We start from the raw sequence: 23,029 nt of genomic DNA on the forward strand, positions 1-23,029 counted from the left end.
TTTTGTACTTTGAACACAGATTAATACAAAAAGAAATACCAATAGGGACGCCAGTCTTTGGGGCCAATATCTCTAGGCACAGAACTACGCCGGGCCGTGTCGAATCAAATGTGAATTGTGAACTGTTTGGAAGTGAATCTCTGCTGTGTCCCGGTAGAATCTTGACTTGGAGTGTCCAAGTTTGTTACAATGGTATCAGAGCGTGGCCGATTTCTCTTCTACCAAGAAATCAGATCCTTTTCTCGCAACACTTATGGATTCTAACAAAGAACAATCCACTTCTTCTGCATCTGGGGATCCGGGAAGAGATCACTAAGAAGATTCACATGAAGAGTACAGCCCACCTCGGCCTACTCAGGCAGAGATTTGAAGAGATGGAACGTCGAAAATTGGTTGACGACGCATTAAAGATGATAATCAGCATTGCAAAGGATCCGAAATTTGCAAAATTTTTGACTCAAACATCCTTTGAAGAGGTGCACACCTAGTGGCAGAAGGCCACAGAGCCACCCATCAAACCGGCACTCAAGAAACCTCCTAATCCGAGGATGTTTACAGAACAATAATTGGAAGAGGTGGTTGATGCACGGATTAGTCAGCTTTTTGACACGAACAACAAAGCCAAAAAGTATGACAAAAAGCAAAAGAAAAAAACCGACTTCCCGGGTTATTTGGGCGTCAATCTACTTTTGCATCGGCAAGAAAACAGAAGAAGCGTGTACGATTTGAAGGACTATCCAATTCTTCTTCTTCTTCTTTTTCTTCTTCTTCTTCTTCTTCTTCTGACAGTTCTTCTAGCTCTTCTGACTCGAGTGAAGAAGACACGAAAGGCAAAAAGCAAAGCTTCGGAAAGGGCAAGAAAAAGGCAAACAAGCCTAAGGTTCGCCCAGTTTTTGACAGTTCTACATAGGACTTGTCCTCAGATAGTTCGGACTCCGCAATCACAGATTTTACGCAAAGAAGAAGCATTTCTATAAAGACAACCAGTATGACTTCCTCAAAGATAAAAGCAAGAAAGTTAAGAGAATTTAAAGAAGGTGGACCGTCAATTAAGTTTGACACTTTTTCTGGATTCAGAGATGCTTCGAGGGCTTTGGCCTTCATACAGCAGTTTGACATAGCTTTCTCTGGAGGGCATTACTCAAAGCACTCCAAGATTCAGAGGGCTACCTCTTTCTTCAAGGGAAATGCTCGAACATGGTGGTTCACCTTTCTACTGAACAAAGAAGCTCCGATTAAATGGTTGAAATTCAAAAGGCTTTTTATTTCTTCTTGGCTGACTCGGGAGTACAAACGAGATATACGAACTGCTTGGAATCATCTTCGGATGACCAAGAGAGATTCTTTGGACGCGTATTGCGAGAGATTTTGGAGCTCTTTTCTCTCAGCTTCTTCATTTAAGAAGATCTCGTTTAAAGAACAGATTGAGCAGTTTTGCTGCGGACTTCCTACAGAGATGTAAGATCACTACTTAGAACAAAAGTCAAATTCTATTCAAGAATTGATGGGTCACGCGAAACGGGGTTTTGCCGTACATTCAAGCAATCTAACTTACCCCACAGATGAGATCTTGACTCAGAAAACCGAACAGACTTCTAATAATGGAAGTAGAAAGAAAAAGAGCCCCCAAGAAAAGAAAGACAAGGATTCACAACCCCAGCTCACTCTTCGGGAGAGGGCCAACTACATCAGAGAGGGGAACTGTTTTGGATGTGGGGAACATGGACATGAATCCGCGAAGTGCCCTAAAAAGGCACAGCAAGAACAAAAATGAAGACAGGCCAGAGAGTTCGAGAGCAACTAAGGAACGTGGACGAAAAGGCAAGATGAAAGCAGGACTGGTTCCAGATTGCATGGGTACTGACCCAAGCACGATTGATGAAAGTACAGAACTTTGCCGAGCTTGGGGCAAAGTGAAAGATCAAGAAGCCCTAATTTTCTTTGATGGAGGAGCCAAGGCCAACTTCATTTCACCTGAACTGGCGGCGCGGCTTGAGATTACACCCAATCGGATGGGACCACAAGCAGAGGCAGTTCTAGCGGCACCCGACAGGGACGTGGCCATTACACCTATCATTGGCAAACTTCGGTTGCATTATCAAGGGTATTTGGGCACGAGGACTTCTTTATAATGCCCTTGGAAGGCCGTGATGTCCTCCTGGAAGTCCCTTCGTACCATAAGAACAATGTCGTGGGCGATTATCGGGGGAAGAAAGCGACATTGACTACTGAAAAGGGTTGAAACATTGTACTTGATGTGAAACTGAAGGGCGAGTCTGTCCCTATTGTATTGGCTTCAGCCGTTTCGAAATTAATGAAATCCAGTCTGTTTGTTTACTCGATCTTTTTGAAAGAGTTGAATGATGAACATAGGAAAAATATGTCTGAACTTGATAAAGAACGCCAAGATTTTCTCCACATTCATGCCGATTGCTTTTCTGAGGGCCTGCCAAGCGAGTTGCCACCAGCTCGTCCTGAGGATCATACCATTGATCTGATACTTGGAAGCACACCACCGAACCAGCCACCCTACCGTGTGAGCTGAGCCCAAAATGAAGAGATTATGAACCCAAGTGAAAGACCTCTTGGAAAGGGTCTTATCCAGCCGAGTACTTCACCTTATTGCTCTCCGGTGTTGTTGGTTTTGAAGAAAGATGAATCTTGGAGAATGTGCATTGATTATAGAGCTCTCAATAAAATCACCATCAAGAACAGATTTTCGATTCCGAGGATCAATGATATTCTTGACCGGCTACAAGGATCCTCTTGTTTCAGCAGGATCGATTTGAAGAGCAAATATCATCAGATCCGAATCGCGCCGGGAGATGTCTACAAGATAGCTTTTCGGACCACCGTCGGTTTATTTGAATTTTTGGTGATGCCTTTTGGCCTTACCAATGCTCCATCCTAATTCTTTAATGCTTGCTAGTAACGAGCTTAAGTTGCCAAAAGTTTATGAGATGTGGGTGTTGCACTATGCTTTAGGTGAAGCTCTAGTATATAGTGTTGCTTTGGTGGGCGCCTTAAAAGTTCTCTCGGCCCACTTAAGGGGTCCCTCCTACAAAAGTGGTCACGGCGGCGGATGGGGGCAATCCAAGCCGCATGCACTAGCCATGCAAGGCATGTAAGGTGTAGTGGTCATGAACAAGGTTTGTAGTGTGCAAACATCTTTTTGCATGTTTTGCCAAAATCTGTTCTGGAACGAGTATCTCCTCGCTCTCTTCCACTTCAAGTTGCTCACCAAGCTCCCCATCAACTGGTACCTCACCCTTAAAACGGTTTCAAGAGACTCAAATGAAATGCATTGTGAATCTTCCAACTTAAGTCTAAAGGATACATCATTTATCTTTTTTGTAATCTGGAAAGGGCCATAATATCTCATGCTAAGCTTTGGAAAAATCCGCTCCTTTCCCTTTCGTTTCCTTAGGCGTGCCTTCTCAAAACGTAAGAGCACCCAATCATCTTCCTTCAACTTCAAGTCGCGTCGATGTCGATCCGCTGCCTTTTTGTGTCGTGCTTGAGACTTCTCTAGAGCCTCTCGAATCTTGGCATCCCTTGTATAGTGATCGGCTTCAAAAATCTTGTCTTCAGTGCTTAGGAAGGGAGGGACCTTCTTAGCACCTTCAATTACCTCAAATGGCGCCTTCTCCGTCGAAGAGTGAACCATGTTATTGTAGGCAAATTCCACCAAAGGCAAATATTTTTCCCATTGAGTCTTTTGATCAGAAATGTAAGACTTCAATAAATCCAAAACCATTGAATTGGCTATCTCAGATTGCCCATCGGTCTGCGGTGGAATGATGACATAAACTGCAACCGCATGCCAATGTTCTCCCAAATAGCCTTCCAAAATAAACTCGTGAATTGCGGGTCTCTGTCGGAGACTATGGTCTCAGGCATCCCATGTAACTGAAATATCTGAGCAATGAACAATCTCGCTAAATGGTCCGGCTTGACTGTTTTCTTGACCGGAATGAAGTGAGCTTGCTTGCTAAATCTGTCAATGACAACCCAAATGCCAGCGTGCCCACTCTGTGTCTTCAAGAGATCAAAGATGAAATTTATTGTGATACTTCCCACGGGCGGGTGGGAATGGGTAAAGGCTGTAGTAATCCCTGTGCCTTATGCCTCTCAAACTTGACCTTTTGGCATACTAAACAACTGCGAACAAAGTCATCCCCATCCTTTTTGAATCTCAGCCAATAGAAATAACGCTCCACACCCTTCAAGGCGGTATCATTACCGCGGTGACCCGTAAAAGGTAGACAGTGGCACTCTGTCAAGACCTTTTCCCGCAAAGGCTATGTGACAAAAAACATCGTTTTCTTCATCAAGTAGCCATTCCGTAGGGAATACCCTCGAACTGTCTCCCCATTCTGTATCCGAGTAAAAATGTCCACAAAGTCAGGATCTGTGGCGTACTGGTCAACCATATCCTCGAAGCTTCGGTGATGAATCGTGGAAATAGCGAAGACTAGGGGCTTCCGAGACAATGCATCTGCCACTAAAATTTTTTTTCCATGAATATGGACAATCTGGAGGTGAAACTGTGACAAAATGTTAGCCCACCGCATCTGCTTTTCTCAAAGCTGCTACTGTGACAAGTAGTGTAGACTCTGATGATCTGTTAAAACTCTGAATTCAGCTCCGAGTAAATAGTGTCGCCATTGTGTAAGAGCATGGATCACTCTCAATAGCTCTTTCTCATAGATCTATGCTACTAATTATGGCCTGGAAAACATTCTGTTTTCATAAGCAATCACATGGCTTTTGCAAATCTGATAAAGCCAACACTAGTCCAGTGATCAATTTTTCCTCAAGTGTCTGAAAAGCAGTCACTTCTATTAGTCCCCACAAGAAAGGGACTCCTTTTTGAGTCAATAAGTGCAAAGGCAAAGCTATCTTTGCAAACTTCCGAATGAACCGCCGATAATAAGAGCACAAACCCAAAAAGCTTCGAACTTCATGAACATTCTTCAAGTCGGGCCAATCGCGGATAGTCTCAATTTTGGCTTGGTCCATCTATACTCTTATTGTTGAGACAATGTGTCCCAAGGAATGTATCTCCAGCAAGAAAAACTCACTCTTTTTGGCATTAATAACCAATCTATGATTGCGCAATGCCTGAAAGACCTGTAGCAGATGGTGTTGGTGCTCTGCTTCATTCTTGGAGAAAACTATAATGTCATTAAAGAAAGTGCCCACAAAGATCGATGCTCTTGGAAAATCCTATCCATCATTCGGTTGAAAGTTACTTGGGCATTTGTAAGTCCAAAGGGCATCACCAAAAATTCGTATAAACCAAAACTTGTCCGAAAGGCTGTCTTGTAGACATCTCCCAGAGCGATTCTGATATGATGATATCGGCTTTTCAAATCAATCCTGCTGAAACAAGAGGATCCCTGAAGTCTGTCACAAGAATATCATTGATCCTTGAAATCAGGAATCTGTTCTTGATGGTGATTTTATTGAGAGCTCTATAATCAATGCACATACTCCAAGATCCGTCTTTCTTTAGTACTAGTAAAACCGGAGAACAGTAAGGTGAAGTACTAGGCTAGATGAGACCCTTTTCAAGAAGGTCTTTCACTTGGTTCATGATTTCTTCATTCTGGGCTCGGCTAACACGATAAGGTGGCCGGTTCAATGGTGTGGCTCCAGGAATCAAATCAATGGTGTGGTCCTCAGGACGAGATGGAGGTAACTCACCTAGTAGGCCTTCTGAGAAGCAGTCAGCATGTGTGTAGAAATTCTTGTCATTCTTTATCCAATTCAGACATGTTGGTTTGTTGTTCATCATTCAATTCTTTCAAATAGATCGAGTAAACAAAAAGACTGGATTTCATTAATTTCGAAATGGCCGAAGCCGATACAATAGGGACGGACTCGCCCTTCAATTTTACATCAAGTACAATTTTCCTGCCCTTCTCATTAGTCAAAGTCGCTTTCTTAGCCCGATAGTCGACCATGGCGGTGTTCTTGTGGTACCAAGGGATTCCTAGGAGGATGTCACACCCTTCCAAAGGCATGATGTAAAAGTCCTCGTGCCCTAAATACCCTTGACAATGCAAACGAAGTTTGCCAATGACAGGAGTAATGGCAATATCCCGTCCGGGTGCCGCTAGAACTACCTCCATCGGTGGCCCCATCCTGTCGGGCGTAATCTCAAGTCAAGCCGCCAATTCAGGTGAAATGAAGTTGGCCTTGGCTCTTGATCTTTTACTTTTCCCCATGAGGGCTTCCTGATCTTTTACTTTTCCCCATGCGCGGCAAGTTCGGTACTTTCGTCCATCTGACTCGAGTCGGTCCCCATGCAATCCAGTACCAACCCACTTTCATCTTACCTTTTCTGCCACGTTTTGTTGCTCTAGAACTCTCTGACCTTTCTTCTGATTGTCCTCGTTGTGCCTTTTTGGGGCACTTTGCGAAAATGTGTCCTTGTTCCATGCAACCAAAACACTTCCCCTCTTTGAGATAGTCAGCTCTCTGTTCCGCAATCAATCAGGGTCGTGCATCCTTTCTTTTCTGGGAGTTTTTCTTTTTATTGTCGTTTGTCGAGTTATGTCCGGTCCTTTGTGTCAAAACTTCATCAATGGGGTAGGTCAAGTTACCCGAATGTATCGAGAATCCCCACTTAGCATGTCCCATTAGTTGTTGTATGGACTCGGACTTTTGCTCAAGGGAATAATCTCGGATCTCTTTAGGGAGTCCGCAGCAAAACCGCTCAATCTGCTCTTTGAAAGTGACCTTCATAAACGAAGAGGTCGGTAGAAAAGAATCCCAAAACCTTTCACAATATGCATCCAAAGTGTCACCCTTGGTCATCCGAAGATGGTTCCAAGCAGTTCTCACATCTCGTTCGTACTCTTGGGTCAACCAAGAAGAAATAAAGAGCCGTTTGAACTTCAACCACTTGGTCGGGGCTTCTCTCCTCAAACGAAGAGTGGGCCACCATGTTCGTGCATTTTCCTTCAAGAACGATGCTGCCCTCCTAATCTTGGAGTGCTCTGAGTAGTGTCCTCTAGAGAAGGCTATATCAAACTGTTGTATGAAAGCCAAAGCCATGGAAGCGTTGTCGGGGGATAAGTATGCGAAAGGTGAGCAGGGAAGGCACCGGGCCCCTGGCTGTGAGAGGTGCAAGGAAAAGAGGTGCAGCAGACACAATAAACAAAAACAGAGCTCAAAACAAACAGTTCGCTTAATACCAATTAATCAACAGTATCCATGATTAATCAATCGTTAATGGAGGCTTTTATGCTCCTTACAAGGTGGAACTTGTCTTAATCGAGGTGCTAATCGAGACAATCTGATTCGTTCCCTCCTACTGCTTCAAGATTGAAAGAGAATCGATTTCCTTCCGCTTTGGCTATGGGAGATTAATGACTCGAGCTTAGGCTTGGCTTGGATAGATTAAGCTTCAGATTAGGCTTAAGGATTAAGGTTTAGGTTTTGGATTCCGAGATTAGGCTTAGAGCTTGGATTCCGAGCTTAAGATTAGATGAGATCAAGAGCTTTCAAAGCTTAGCTTATGCTTGGCTATGGCTTCCGAGATTAGGCTTAGGTTTTGGCTTAAGGGTTTAGAGATTAGGCATAGAGCTTAAGAGATTAGAGAGCTTGAGATAGGAATCAAAGCTTGGCTTATGAGAGATTAGGAATAGGAAAACTTGGCTTAGCTCGTGAGAGATTAGAGATTAGGCTTGAATAAAGACGCTTATCAAAGATTAGCTTGGGCTATGGCTTATGGTCTCCAGGCTTTTCTTCCCCGAGAGAGAAAACTCAATGAGAAGAGAAGATGGCTCAAAAAAAATCACACAAGAGCTCTCAAAGAGAACCCCCCTTCTCTTTTATACCTTGCATGAGCTTTTTCTTGCTAAAAGGGGCCTAGGCACCCATTAGCGATGTCGCTAATGGGTACCCCCCCGATGACGTGACAGGCGGATTTGGACCGGCTTGGAAACTGTCGAAACCGGCTCCAAATGCGTGCGCCATGGCTTCCTGGTCATTCTTCGCTTCACAAGCTCTCTCATCCGAGGCCTCCACAGCCCATCGTGAGCTTCTTTCCCCCTCGACGCCGTCGGCTCTGCTGCACGACGCCATGCCTTTCTTTTCTTTGCTTTGCTTACACACCTTTTTCCCTTATTAAACCCCAATTGGGCGGGCACCCTCATTCTTTACAACTTTGGGCGGCCATTTATTTAAAGCTTCTTGGGCGGCCGGGTGTTTAAAGCTTTGGGCGGCCGTAGCCATTGTAAGGGCACCTCCTTTGGCATACATGCCGGCTAAAGCATCCACAAGCACAACATCTTTCTTCAACAGCCCCCATCGAGCAACCTCATCATGAAATCTGCTGCCCGTACCAAGAGACGACCTCGAGCACTTATTATACTACGTTCAAAACCCTGGCATCTGCTCAAAATTCCAAAATGACACACCGACCGAGCGGACTGGACTGGTGCGGAACCGGCCCTCGGTGAATCTTTATCGGCTAATATCTTGGCGACCAGGACTTCGATCACTGATCTGAAAAGATCGACGAGCTCCTCAGAGTGAGCACTTCAGGCCCGTACATTCATTTCAATTCTGTCACCTTAGCTGCAGTTGTCCAATCCGGTACGGATGTGCAATCGACTTGAACTTTAAAGTTTAAACTGCCATAACTTCTTCATCGTAGCTCCAATCGACGAGCCGTAAAGACAGGCACATATAGCCCTTCAAGTACTTCAACTCTGATTAATAAAAAACCCAATTATGACCACTTCAAGCATACTCACTGTTTAGCATTACCAAGACATCCTTTGGCCCTTAGAGCCCCATCTGGTACACTTTTCGCTTAAAAACTGGCTTGTTAGCAAGCCCTTATAACTGTTGAACAATCATGCAGGATTCAAATACACCTGATTGGCATTCCTTTGCTCATTTTCTTGTCATGGGAGCGGAGCAGCACGACATCCACCCCCTCTGAACCTGCACAGCCTCCGGTCTGTGCCAATTGCACTTAATCAGCTTCATTAAAATCATCATCAAACATATCATCTGATGTATATATAACATGATCCTCTGGAGGTGGATCTGAATGGGAATCTTCAAGAACAATCTCGTCGTCTCGCTTCTTGAATCAGCTTGATCCGTTTTCCTGCAATAGGCACCTTAAGCATAGTGCCGTCTAGTTCACATAATTGATATGTCGCATTATCAAAAACATGTTGCACTACATATGGTCCAAACCACCGTTTAACCATTTTCCACATAGCAGTGTATTGGTTCTCCAAGCTACTGTCATAGACAAGTACCCAGTCAACATCTTTGATAGCATGTGGTCGTAGTCTATGCTTTCCATCAAATGCTGCCTTATTCTTCAATCTTGTCCCCTTAAGCTTCTCTTTAGCTTGTTCAATATCCTCTTGACGCCGCTCAAGCTGGCAAATATGTAGAGCAAGCAAGTCTTCAGTAGACATACCTTCTTCCCATGGCATTATGGTCCAAGTCATAACTGCTTCCTCTATAGGCATAATGGGTTTTTGCCCATGCATCAATTCAAACGGCATAAATCCTGTAACTGAACTGTGTGTAGTGGCAAATGGCAAGAGTTTAGGCCAATCACCAATATGTCCTTCACATGCCTTCGCTAAAGCTTTAACAATAGGCGGATGTCCTCTTTCATTGTTTCCGTTACCTTCTGGATTATATATTGTAGTGAGCGAATTTACTGCCCATACGAGCAAAAAACTCTCGAGCTTCATCTGCATCCAGCTCTCCTCTATCTGCAGTAATTCTGCCAACACATCCATACCTGGAGATAACATCTTCAAGCAAGAACTTGCATACTGAATTGGTAGCTTTGGTACGCAAAGCTCTGCCTTCAACCTAACTAGTAAGATCTTCCCTGGCAAGAACAATATACCTCATCTGCCACACTCCTACTGGCATTGTAATAAGGTCCACCACCCACTTGTAGTGCATAGCCAGTGGATAGGTGGGATGCAATCCATCTCTATGTCGCACATTAGAGTACTGTTGACATATTAAACATGATTCCACAAATTGAACAACATCTTTGTATATACCTTTCCACCAATACCAATCTTTAATCTTGACAAAGGTTGCCCAGACTCCTCTGTGTCCAACCAATAGACTATCATGAAACTCTTTAATCACCAGTTGTTGAGTTGCTTTGTCACAAATAATTCGTTGTGGCACCCCTCTTGGGCGCTTCAATTGCTTCCATAAATGTCCATCTTTCAAGAAATAGCCATAGGCCTTTTTCATGATCTTCTTGAAATCTTGGTCACTCCATCCTTCTTGTCTAGTAAGAGTACTTAGGTAGCGGCCAATCATAAGCCACTCTCCATCATAGACGAAAAGACTTCAAAAACATGAGCAATATTTCCAACGTAGGCATGTAGATAAGAAGATGTGTAGAACTTCAAGCCAACATCATCACTCGTGGTCAGCATCTCTTCTTCATCTTCAAACCTGGCTCTTGATAACATATCTGTAACAAGGTTATCTCTACCTGCAATATGACAAAATTCAGGATTAAGAGACTTAATATAGGCTATCCATCGTAGCATGGCAATATCCGGAGTAGAGCAGTTTGCAATTATCCCTATCAGTGGCAAGCAATCTGTCTCTACCACAACAGAAGCTCCAATAAAGTATTCTTTATCGATCCTTAGAGCAGTAGCAACACTGGAGAGGGGGAATGGGAAACACATCCGACACACACACAATGGCCCCTATATAGCTCAGGGTATTCACAGCACCCTTGTCCTCTCGAAAAACACCTTCACAAAAGACAACTCACACTAGCAGGGCCACGCCTATACTTCGCCCAACGCACAAACACTCTGCACAATCCTTGGACAGCGATCACACCGATCTTGCCCGCTTCCAGCTCGTCAACAACAGAACACCTCTCTCTCTTTCTCTCTCACACACACAGGGCACCCGAGGGGGCGCACACGCTCACACACACCGGCACCACATACCCTGGAGACGAGCAAAGAAGAAAGGAGGGAAGGGGGGAAAGACGACGGCAAAATCGACAATGAAAGTTTCTCCTTCAAACAGAAAACACATGTACAGAACTCATGTAGTCTGCTCTTGGGTGCACCATGGCCATCACCACAAAATACAGAGGAGCACACGCCTCCCTCCAAATTCGACTCTCGTCGGTACCCACCTCGACGAGAAAAACTCACTCTGGCTTCGCTTCGACAACATCTTTTCCTCTTGGTAGCCTTCGTTGGCTGCCCCTCTTGCAAGGCCTTCGCCCTTTCGAGCCGCTTCACGGACAACACCTCACATGCCGGCTTCAATTGTCGAGCGCACAAAAACCTTCTCTTTTCTTTCTCTTCCTCCTCCTCTCCAAGCCCAAGGAGGAAAAAAAAAACCCCCCAAGAAGAAAACCCTCTGCACGAAAAACGTCGCTCTCTCTTTTTCCCTCTTTCTCTTGTTTTCCTTTTTTGGCCAAGAAAAAAGTTTTTCTTTTTTTTTAGCAATAGCGCCTCCAAGCCCCTATTCCCTTTTTCCTTAAAATTCCTCCTAGCCTTTGGAGGCTTCATTAGACTTTTAAAAAAAAAACCAATTCACCTTTCCTTTTTGCACCTATAGTTCAAGGGTTTCTTTGCATTCTTTTCACATGGTGCCGGTGCTTCACATGCTCGGGTTTGCCCATAAGCTCTTCGGTCATGCCACATGGGAGATTCACTTTGCCGACCCCAAAATCATAGCGCTTCCCCATCATTTAAAGTCACCATGGCCTCGGGTACCACATCCCAAAACGGAAAAAACCATCCGAACCCTTCCTGTCGTGATTGTTTGCCGATATGAAATGGACGCATCTCAACGCCCCTGACTCCGATCGGCGAGCCACAAATTTCAGCTGACTCCCCATGTCGCATGCAACTTTCCAAAACTCTAGTGAGCTCAAAAAAACTCACGTCTGCACGCCTATCGATGAGCACATATCCGACCCCCGACAAATATTCCTCAGGCGATAACTTGCTCGTCTGAGCTCCGAATGGCAATCCGAAAAGACCGGCATGCTCCACAGCTTGAGCTTTACACGCGTATCCAATGATCCCAATTTTGGCCACATGTTTGTAATCGCCCTGTCCTTCGGGACCTGCGAAGCCTTCTAACTTCGGACTGGCATATCTTTCACACCGAAGCCCCGTTTGACGAGCCGTCTCGACGAGCTTCTAGAGCATCTTGAATACCACATTCAGGGACACATTCCCCGCATTTTGAACACCTTGACTTGCCGTCATCATTATCTCACTTTGGAGGCCCCCTGGACTAAAAACCCACTTTAAGCATACATTTCCGCTGTCACTCTCCTGCTGAGGTCTCCCACACTAGCTTTAGCCCTCTACCATGCACCTGTCAGCATACATAGCACTGCACTGTACACTTCCCAACACGGACCAACTTTGGTTACACCAACGCCCCAAAGTTCCCTCTTAACCTATGGATATCCTCGTTGACGAGCATTGAGCACCTTGGCTCCAAATCTCACTGCATACCTGTGTCCTTCAACATCATCTTGACCTATAGCCCATCCAATACATGTCGGGCTAGTGTCAACTATTAAAATAACTGACCTGTCACATTTATAATCAACTTTCCTCAAGGTCGGAGCCTCAAGAAGCATCTTCTTTAATTTCTTGATAGCTTGTGTGTGAACTTCTTCCCAAACAAACCTTTTACCTTTTCGTAGCAATTGATACAGCACCTCTGCAACATGAGCAAAGTATTGCAGCCGAATACGATAAAACACACATGCACCCAAGAATCGACGAACTTCAATAACCGAAGAACATGTTTCCTTCATCTTTTGGATTGCTTCGACTTTTGCTGGACTTTGCCTTCTTCCTTTAGAACTGCACATATGTCTCACAATTAAGACCTCCTTAGCACCAAAAGTTGATTTTTGACCTGAAAGTGTTAACTTCTTCAAGCCTCGATAAAAGAGCATCACAGTCAGCAATATGTTGAGCAACAAACTGTTGGCACCCCCTCTGGTCTTTTGCTTCATCTTTTGAGCCTTCTTCACAACCCTTAATTGGTAGATCATCAATGAAAGGCATAGTAACATGTGGGATAAAGTCCCTTAATACCTTATTCATGCCGTTCATCATATGAGCTACTGAATTTATAGCACCCTGTGGCAGAGTGCACATCCTTACCAAACCAAGAGGAGTACGCATTGTAGTAAGATCCCTGCTCTCCAAAGCTAACTGGAATTGATCATATCCTGAATAAAGATCACCCATGGAGTAAATACATCTACCTGCAAAGGCCTCAACAAATTCATCCACAATTGGGCCAGTACCCACATTGCGGATTGTTACTTTGTTAATTGGTTGCATATCCGGTATGAACCTTAATGTACCATTTTTCTTCAAAAACAGTTAACCATTGGTTAGAATATGGATTGGTTAGAATATGGTGCACATGACGGCTCCAAGATTCCCATTTGAATCTTTTCATTAAGCAAATTGATAAGCTTTGGCAAGTGAGCTTTAGGAACTAGAATAGGACGCAAGCTCCATGGCATGTGTGGAACAGTGAAAATAACCATAGGTGAAACAACACTTGGATCCACACACCCAATCTCACTTGGCTCAAAAGTGAAAGGTTTACCATATTTTTCGAGCATACCTTGAAAATATTTGATCTCCTCTTCGTTGAGGAAACCGTTTTCTCCAACCTTCAACTGCTCCAATGTCTCCTTAGTAAACATATGCCCTATGTTCTTTGGATTCTTGAGTATAGGCTATCGAGAAGCCTCCTTGATCATCCCATCACTTCCTTCTGGTAGCGGTGTAGCCACTGGCCTCACTTTTTTTGCAACAGTCTTGTATTTCGTCTCTACCTGTGCTTCAACTGCTCCACCCGAATCATCCTCAATATGCATAAGTGCTTCATATATACCTAACTCATCATACATGTCCATTTGAATGGACCTTAACCACTTCAGTTCCGCTTTGTAACCTGTTTTGCTTGATCTCCTCAAGCTCTGTCATAGTATCTACATAAGATACCTCTACAAAGATTCCTGAAATCACATCATCTGATTCAAGCACATCACAACCCTGCAATTCACTTTGGATACCTGAAACACACTGTTTTTCCCACTTTGGCAAATCATTAAATTTTCTGAAAGATACTGAACCTTCAGATATTAACCCCAAAAAACCCGAAGAGAAAGCTTCTCTTTGCGAGAATTTCTCCTCACTTGTACCACCATAGTCTCGCTTTATAATGGCACTCCGAGAAAATCCTGTGCAAACCTGTGTTCTCTAAACTCCTTGCGTATCTTTGGCATTGAATGATCACGTAGACTATCCTTGTTCCTGGCATGGTTAACACATACAGTCAAGAATTGAATTGCTTTTTTACAATCTCGGCTTCGAACCCTGGCATAGGCCAAGCCATCATCCAACACCTTGGTTTCCATTCGCACAGCCGTAATGTAGGGTTGTCCCAAAATTAATGGATAAGAGGAACGTTCATGTATAAAGAAATTTTGCTCATCACAGACATCCCCTACAATTACCTTAACGTTGGCACATGCACCATAGAGATCGCCTTGAAGCATATTAGCAACTCGAATCCGCCAACCATGGTTCACATCAATAGGCCATTTCCCCTTTTTGTGCAAGCTTTTAGCCATCAAATTGATCTCCGATCCATGATCTATGAGTGCTAAGACTGGTTCTTCAATGTCGCCAAGCTTCACAACAGTTTCGGTTGTTGCTCTTGCCCAATGAGTCCTTGAAAAGTGACTCCTTGGTATACTTTCACTGTCTTCATCTTCATTGAAATGAACATGTCTTACCTCTGGTACAGTTTGATTTGTCACCACCACAAACCTCGACTCTTCTTCTTCTTCAAGATCTGTCAAATACTCTTCATAGTCATCCAAAATTGCTTCAATGTGGCGAACCGCCTAGCTCTTAACTGACTCCGGCTCCTGTTCACTTGGTATCTGCCGCTTTCTTTTGATAATATCAATAATCTCCTCGTGTAACTCACGTTTGGCAATGCCCAAAATATCACCCAATGTGAGCTCCACTTTGCTATTCAGAATGCGCTCTTCAAAAACTTTCTTTAAATCTGTAGCTAATTCAATGTCAGATTTAAGCTTATATGAGGGTCCCCTGGGTTTACCTTGCTTTTTGTCCTTGGGTGCATCCTCCATCATCACTTCAGGAGCGAGCTTAGGAGTAGGTCCTTCTTCTTTTTGCTGTTAAATCTCGTTGCCCTTTTCGATGTCTCAGGAACTTCTTCATCTCTTTTCCGCTTTTCCTCCAGCATAGCTTCATTAGCTTGTGACTTCGCAAGCTAATGTATACACCGAGAGGGAATCCACTGGATCAGTCCATCCTGTGGTTTCTCGAATTGAATTTGCTACTTGTCGCAGCTTCCCATAAGTTATATGCCCTGTTTCTGCTGTCTTCAAAGCATAAGGCCATAATTGACCCGTGGTACCTGCACCATCATCATCACCCTTCCTGCAGACTTGCAGCCCATATGTAGCTGCTTCTACAAGAGCAACATTATGCTCAATCTCTTCCACTATCTTTTTCATGCCGCCCCTACCAAAGTTCAAGCGAAGTATCTCACCTGTTGCCCTAAGGTGTAACTTCTTGTCCTTCCAGAACACCACGTTCCTTTTATAAGCTTCGTCAAATTCATCACATTCTTTAACGTATTTGTGATCTTCACTATCACACCACATGCATGAGTCCCACCCTTTGCGTAGGGGTTGCTATCTAGGCTCAGAAGTAGATCCCTTTGCAGCTAGCCCTTCAAATTTTACAGCTTTAAAATTCAAATTTAATTCTTGAATACCTTCCACCAATTCGTCAAGAATTGGCTCCTCCACTCTGGATATTGCTGAGGTTGTTTTCTCCTTAGGTTCCTCTTCCGCAACATCCATGATGTCAGCCACGATCAGCTTATCGACTCTCATCTGTCGTTTCACGATCATGTTGATTGCTTCAGTGACTACCTTCCAGTCGGATGTTAAGCCCAATTCTGTTGTTGAATCCTCCAACAACTGCACTAGACTCTTCTGAAGTCGTGGATCAACAACCTGAATGAACAGTTCAACCTTCTGATCCTTCATTGAACGTTGCTCTGTTGAGGACAGTTGCTCGAATTTCTTCTCAAATTCCCGTAATAATTCTCGTGCAGTTAGATTTTTGTTCTTCTTCTGCACCTACTTCATAAAGGTTTGTCTGGTTACTCTTTGCGAATCCTCAAGGAAGTATTTCTCCTGAAGGGCCTTCTTGAAATCCTGCCAATTCGAGCCCTGAACCGCCTGAATTTCTTTTATTCGGCTCCTAAGTTCCGGCTCCGCAATTAAATGGAATCCTTCCACTGCATTCTGATCATCAATTCCATTCTCTTCCATTGCCTGCTCGTATATATTGCCCGGCCTTCAAATCGATGCAATTTCTCGGTAACTATATGCCGAGCTTTACGGATCCTCTCTTGCAAATTATACTGCTGTTGGGCAGCCTGTTGTTGTTGCATGTAAGCAACAAACTGCTGCATCATTTGCTGCATGGCTGCCTCTTGCGTTGTCGACATCTTCCTCCACAACACTGCTCACCCCGGCTCGTTTCACGTCAGGTTCACCAAGAATGTCAGGGGATAAGTATGCGAAAGGTGAGCCGGGAAGGCACCGGGCCCCTAGCTGTGAGAGGTGTGGGGAAAAGAGGTGCAGCAGACACAATTAACAAAAACAGAGCTCAAAACAAACAGTTCGCTTAATACCAATTAATCAACACTATCCATGATTAATCAATCGTGAATGGAGGCTTTTATGCTCCTTACAAGGTGGAACCTGTCTTAATCGAGGTGCTAATCGAGACAATCATTACTGATTTGATTCGTTCCCTCTTGCTGCTTCAAGATTGAAAGAGAATCGATTTCCTTCCACTTTGGCTATGGGAGCTTAATGACTCGAGCTTAGGCTTGGCTTGGATAGATTAAGCTTCAGATTAGGCTTGAGGATTAAGGTTTAGGCTTTGGATTCCGAGATTAGGCTTAGAGCTTGGATTCCGAGCTTAAGAGTAGATGAGATCAAGAGCTTTCAAAGCTTAGCTTATGCTTGGCTATGGCTTCCGAGATTAGGCTTAGGCTTTGGCTTAAGGGTTTAGAGATTAGGCTTAGAGCTTAAGAGATTACAGAGCTTGAGATAGGATTCAAAGCTTGGCTTATGAGAGATTAGGATTAGGAAAACTTGGCTTAGCTCGTGAGAGATTAGAGATTAGGCTTGAATAAAGAAGCTTATCAAAGATTAGCTTGGGCTATGGCTTATGATCTCCAGGCTTTTCTTCCCCGGGAGAGAAAACTCAATGATAAGAGGAGATGGCTCAAAACAAATCACACGAGAGCTCTCAAAGAGATCCCCCCTTCTCTTTTATACTTGCATGAGCTTTTTCTTGCTAAAAGGGGCGTAGGTACCATTAGCGATGTCGCTAATGGGTACCCCCCCCCCCCCCCCCGATGACATGGCAGGCAGATTTGGACCGGCTTGGAAACTATCGCAACCGGCTCCAAATGTGTGCGCCATGGCTTCCTGGTCATTCTTCGCTTCACAAGCTCTCTCATCCGAGGCCTCCACAGCCCATCGCGAGCTTCTTTCCCCCTCCACGTCGTCGGCTCTGCTGCACGACGCCATGCCTTTCTTTTCTTTCCTTTGCTTACACACCTTTTTTCCTTATTAAACCCCAATTGGGTGGGCGGCCTCATTCTTTACAGCTTTGGGCAGCCAATTATTTAAAGCTTCTTGGGCAGCCGGGTGTTTAAAGCTTTGGGCGGCCGTAGTCATTGTAAGGGCACCTCGTTTGGCATACATGCTGGCTAAAGCATCCACAAGCACAACATCTTTCTTCAGCAGCCCCCGTCGAGCAACCTCATCATGAAATCTGATGCCCGTACCAAGAGACGACCTCGAGCACTTATTATATTGCGTTCAAAACCCTGTCTGCTGCTCGAAATTCCAAAATGGCACATCGACCAAGCGGATTGGATTGGTACGGAACCGACCCCCGGTGAATCTTTATCGGCCAATATCTTGGCGATCGGGACTTCGATCACTGATCTGAAAAGACCGACCGCTCCTCAAAGTGAGCACTTCAGGCCCGTACATTCATTTCAATTCTGTCACCTTAGCTGCAGTTGTCCAATCTGGTACGAATTTGCAATCGACTTGAACTTTAAAGTTTAAACTGCCATAACTTCTTCACCGTAGCTCCAATCAACGAGCTAAAGACAGGCACATATAGCCCTTCAAGTACTTCAACCCTGATTAATAAAATCCCAGCTATGACCACTTCAAGCATACTCTTTGTTTAGCATTACCAAGACATCCTTTGGCCCTTAGAGCCCCATCTGATACACTTTTAGCTTAAAAACTGGCTTGTTCGCAAGCCCTTATAACTGTTGAACAATCATGCAGGATTCAAATACACCTGATTGGCATTCCTTTGCTCATTTTCTTGTCATGGGAGCGGAGCGGCACAACAGCGTCTTGGAATCCCGCAAAGGATTCATATTTCACTGACTATCCACCCCCTTTAAATTCCTTAGTCTTTTTGTTCTTATCTTCAAGGCAATCATATTGGTTGGCTCTGTAAAAGTGTTTCTTCTTTGCATAAAATATGTGATCATCGGAGTCCGAACTAAGAGGATGACTCCTCAGTAGAACTGTCAAAAACTGGTCGGAGTCTGATCTTCTTTGTCTTTTTCTTGTTCTTTCCAAAACTTTGATTCTTGCTTCGCTTCTTGCCCTTTCTGTCCTCCTCGCTCGAGTCGGAAGAGAAAGAGCTAGAAGAACTCTCGAAAGAAGAGGAAGAAGAACTGGGTAGTCCTTTGAAACACACATGCTTCTTCTATTTTCGGGCAATTGCAAAAGAAGATTGACGGCCCAAGTAACCGGGGTAGTCAGTCCCCTTGTTGCGCTTCTTCAATTGCTTCTTCGATGGCTTCTTCGTGTCTAGAAGTTGAATGATTCGGGTTCGACAACATCATTGAGTTCTTCTTCAATGAACACCCTTGGAGTATGAGGTTTCTTGATTGCCAGTTTAATTGGTGATTTAATAGCTTTCTGCCAGTGAGTATGCACTTCTCCATCGGGTGCCGAGTCAAAAATTTGGCATAATGTGGGTCCTTGGCGAACTGAAGCATCTGCTTTGCGCACTTAACAACCTTTTGTTGACATTGCATCTCCATGAGTTGCTACTGCGAAGGCGGAGGTGGCCCGTACTCGTTCTCTACTAATACGCTTGAATTTTCCGTATTGCTTCCAGCTTCACGGGTGGCAGATGGAGTCGTCTGATTCTTGCTGGAATACATGAGTGCTGCGAGGAGGATCGAATTTCCCGATAGAAGAGAAATCGGCCATGCTCTAATACCACTGTAACAAACTTGGGCACCCCCAAGTCTAGAATCTGTCGCGACACAAGAGAGATTTACTTAAAACACTTCACAAACATAACAATTGAGTCTGACACGGCCCGGCGTAGTTCCTTGCCAAGAGAGATTGGCCCCAAAGACTGGCGCCCCTTTCGGTATTTCTTTTTGCTTTGGGCTTGGGAGAGCTGCCCTCTAGCACGAGTGCAGTGGGACCTTGGAGAGTGGTTCTGGAGAGACCCCTTCTCCTCAGTCGATCACCCTGGGATCCCCTTCTTTCAGTACACAGTTCGTCTAGGGCACCACGGACTGGCAGCATAGAGAGGCTCGCTCTGCTGCAGTACTTTATTGGCAGGAGGAGGGTCTCACAGTTGAGTTCTTGTCAAGTTTCTGGGAGCGGTTGTGGGACTCCAAACAACCGAGGAGAGTCACTTTATTCCAGTGGCTAGTTGCACTAGCAATTGGGAGTTGGCTAGTACACAATGGCTTTTCAGCCGCTCGTGTAGCTTGTGGCCATCCTTTGGATAGTCAGCGACACTGTCTGTGGGACTGCCCCATGGCACGGCAGGTTTGGCTTCGGGTTCTTCGGCTAATGGTGGCCCGTTCCTCAACTCGACAGTACACTTGGGGTGTTGCAGCTTGGTCCACTCTCACGGGCCCTATGCTCCATTTTGAGTTGGCTTCCACTAGCAGGATGATAGTGATACAGGCGGATCAACCTACACTCGAGCTTGCCACATAGCTTACCCCCAAGAGTGGTGCAATGAGAGAGAGGTGTGTTGGGAGCTCGCCTGACACTCTAGTTCATTTGGCGGGCCCCGCTACTTCCGCATCTTCGAGGCTCACGCAATCCCACCGGCAGAGACTGTTCGTGATTTTTTGTTGGAGCTAATTCACACTCTTAGATATCAGTTCGAGAGACTTCAGGGCAGCTCTGACCGCATGCGGGCGCCCAGGGCCTTTCTTCACCATGGTCAAAGGTGCACCTAGATGGCACTACCGTCCACCTGTGTGGCTCTTTCCTCCTCCTATTTTGTGATTCAGCCCCCATTCTACATATTTTGTTTTCTCACTGGGAGAGTCTCCCCTTGGTTTTGATGTAGCCCTCTCTAGTAGAGGTGGTTGTAGCCCTGTGGGTAGTTTTCTTAACTAATGGAAGGATCTTTTTCTCGGGAAAAAAATAATAATCCAAAAGCTTCAAGGTACAATTCAAATTGAAGGGAATTTGTGATGTTCTCCTGCTCCATCCACTTTGCATTGAGAGCCAACAAGTGTCCTTGAACAAATTATCTGGTGGACTTAGCTTACCTTTCTGTTCTTTTCTTGTGCCCTCTGACCTATGGTAGTCCAGTTGGCCTCCCTTGTCCACTAGCACCTCAATCTGAATCGTCAAAATTCTTTAATGAATTCTGGATGAGATGACTGGATGCTGTTATAAGTGCATCAAGAGTTCCAGAAGGATGAGATGGCTACACAATGATCTAGGTGCATCAAGAGCTCTAGATGAGATGAGACGGCTAGATTGAATGATTGAAACACGGTTTCAGTGTGAACTAAGTGTGTGACTTTCTGAACTACATGCTATGTGGATGTACTGTCTTGTGGGGATGGTCATGGACATGGTTTTCTTGATTGAAATGTGAAAAGAAAGGATATGAATCTGATAGTAACAAGATTTAGTAGATCAAGACTTCCGTGAAAAGATCAGCGTGGTCTAGATGTGATTGCTAAATGATTACAATGATCATGATTTGTATCTCAGACCCTCGACAGAAATGTGATTGGTCAATGACTAATGTTTATTATAGAAGTACTCGATTGGAGTCTTGTGCATGGGTACATAGCCTCAGTGTCTACTGAAGAAAGTTCTGTCCTTTGGTTGTTTTGCAGGTGTAATTGAGGAAGAGGGGGGGATGTTACAAAGTGATGACGTGGCGTGCCCAACTTGCAAGAAATGGCCAAGAGGACAAGAGAAACCCCAACTGACGTGAAGAACTTATGGAGCACAAATAAAATGCACAAATTTGGCTCGACCGAATTTTGGCATACTCATGACAGCATAACTTAACATATCTACTCAGCTAAAAGACTAGGGGGGGAATGCAGACAGCTTGAGAAATAACAGTGCTAAAATCGTAAATCAGAAAACCGAGTTTGGCTACATACCTGGGGACGCTGAATCCTCATCCATAGTGGGATGCCCAGCAGAGACAAGGGAAGATCACAAACAAGAAGAAGTTTCTTGCAATCCCACTATACACCTGCGGGCCAAGTACTTAACTGCACTCCAGATTTTGATCCTTCTCGTTGAAGCAGAGACTTCCGAAGCATAAAGAGCTTGAAAACGCTGGATCTCTTAGCGAAGCATCTGATGTAAACGTGGTTTGGAGTAAGAAATAGAGCCTGTAAAAGATATAATTCAGTGTGATAGCTGCAGGAAAAAAATGGTGGAAGGCCTACCCTTGCTCGGTTACTACGAAATCACTACAGCAGTAAACAACGATCCTGGAGGAGGTTACGACATATCTGCCCAAAAAGAGAGTGGTATTGCACAAAAGCAAAGGAGGAGCAAGCCACGATGAGCTGATCGAGTCTGCTTGAACAAATATTGAACCCAACAGCTGAATCGTGAACAATTCCAAAAACAGAGCTTTCAGAGCAAACGCACCTCAGGGGGCGAAAACTTGCAAATTTCAAGAGACGATAAAATGGACAGCAGCCTGCACGGCCCGCTCTTGCATTTTGCATTTAACTATCAACTTTCAACAGCAGCCGGCTGCCATAAAGATTTGAAAAGAGTGAGAGAGAGAGAGAGCGACCTTCAGATCACGACAATTGTACAAAGCTTGCGCGAGCTAGTTTTATTGGACACCTTATGTCGGAGGGGTTGAACCATAGTGGGTGTACAACCCTCGTCACTAATTGACACCTCCCTAGAGAGGTGGGATCAATGGCCCACATTAAGCGTCGCGAGACGGGTGCAATCCGGGCCATCCAATTGTCGTTTGAACTAGGTATGAACTAAGAGTGAACTTGGGAGGTATGTGCACCACACCGAATTTGGTGTGAACTCGAGATGAACAAAGTGTGAACTTGGGAGGGTCTGCACACCACACCAAATTTGGTGTGAAGTAGGTGTGAACTAAATATAAACTTGTTCGCGACGTCGTTATCATAAACTTACCACACACATACCTATCAACAAATGCGCGATAGCCTTGTGGTTAAAGTCAATTCTGTGGCGGAGAGGGTAGCGGGTTCAAGCTCCGGATTCAAAAAAGTGGGAATCTTTTGCATTCCCTAGGTAATCCAACGGTCACAATCAACCGGTGATCATGAGCCATTGATCCCACCTCCAAAAGGACTCCAAAAGGAAGTGTCAATTAGTGACGAGGGTGTACAACACCCTTTGGACATTTCATGAAATGTTTTTAAGAAGCACGGCTTCAAAACCAACTGATTTTATTTGAACTAGGGTAAAACTCCACTTGAAAAACCTTTAAGGGGGGCTCAAGCGCCGTTTTTTCCATGTTGCAACATTTTGAGCTCTTTTAGGTGTAGAGGGCAGTTGGGGCAAAGGCCTACTTGCAACAAA

At 44.6% G+C, this 23,029-nt stretch overlaps 1 protein-coding gene across 2 annotated transcripts in view; it reads right to left on the minus strand.

The window, feature by feature from the left end:
• LOC147464919 (ADP-ribosylation factor GTPase-activating protein AGD12-like) overlaps positions 1-22,255 on the minus strand; it is a 203,942-nt gene extending 181,687 nt beyond the window's left edge. The window contains exons 1-3 of one of the 2 annotated variants that reach the window (XM_086517071.1): positions 22,103-22,255; positions 21,895-22,027; positions 21,601-21,802 (exon numbers count right to left, since the gene is read on the minus strand). In XM_086517071.1, coding sequence (XP_086373197.1) covers positions 21,601-21,625 — 25 coding nt within the window. In that variant the 5' untranslated portion in view covers positions 21,626-21,802; positions 21,895-22,027; positions 22,103-22,255. The other variant, XM_086517074.1, reaches the window with a different exon arrangement.
• Positions 22,256-23,029: the final 774 nt, after the last annotated feature.

This window comes from Adiantum capillus-veneris, chromosome 1, assembly GCF_014529385.1.
Source record: "Adiantum capillus-veneris isolate H3 chromosome 1, ASM1452938v2, whole genome shotgun sequence".
Classification (NCBI taxonomy): domain Eukaryota; kingdom Viridiplantae; phylum Streptophyta; class Polypodiopsida; order Polypodiales; family Pteridaceae; genus Adiantum; species Adiantum capillus-veneris.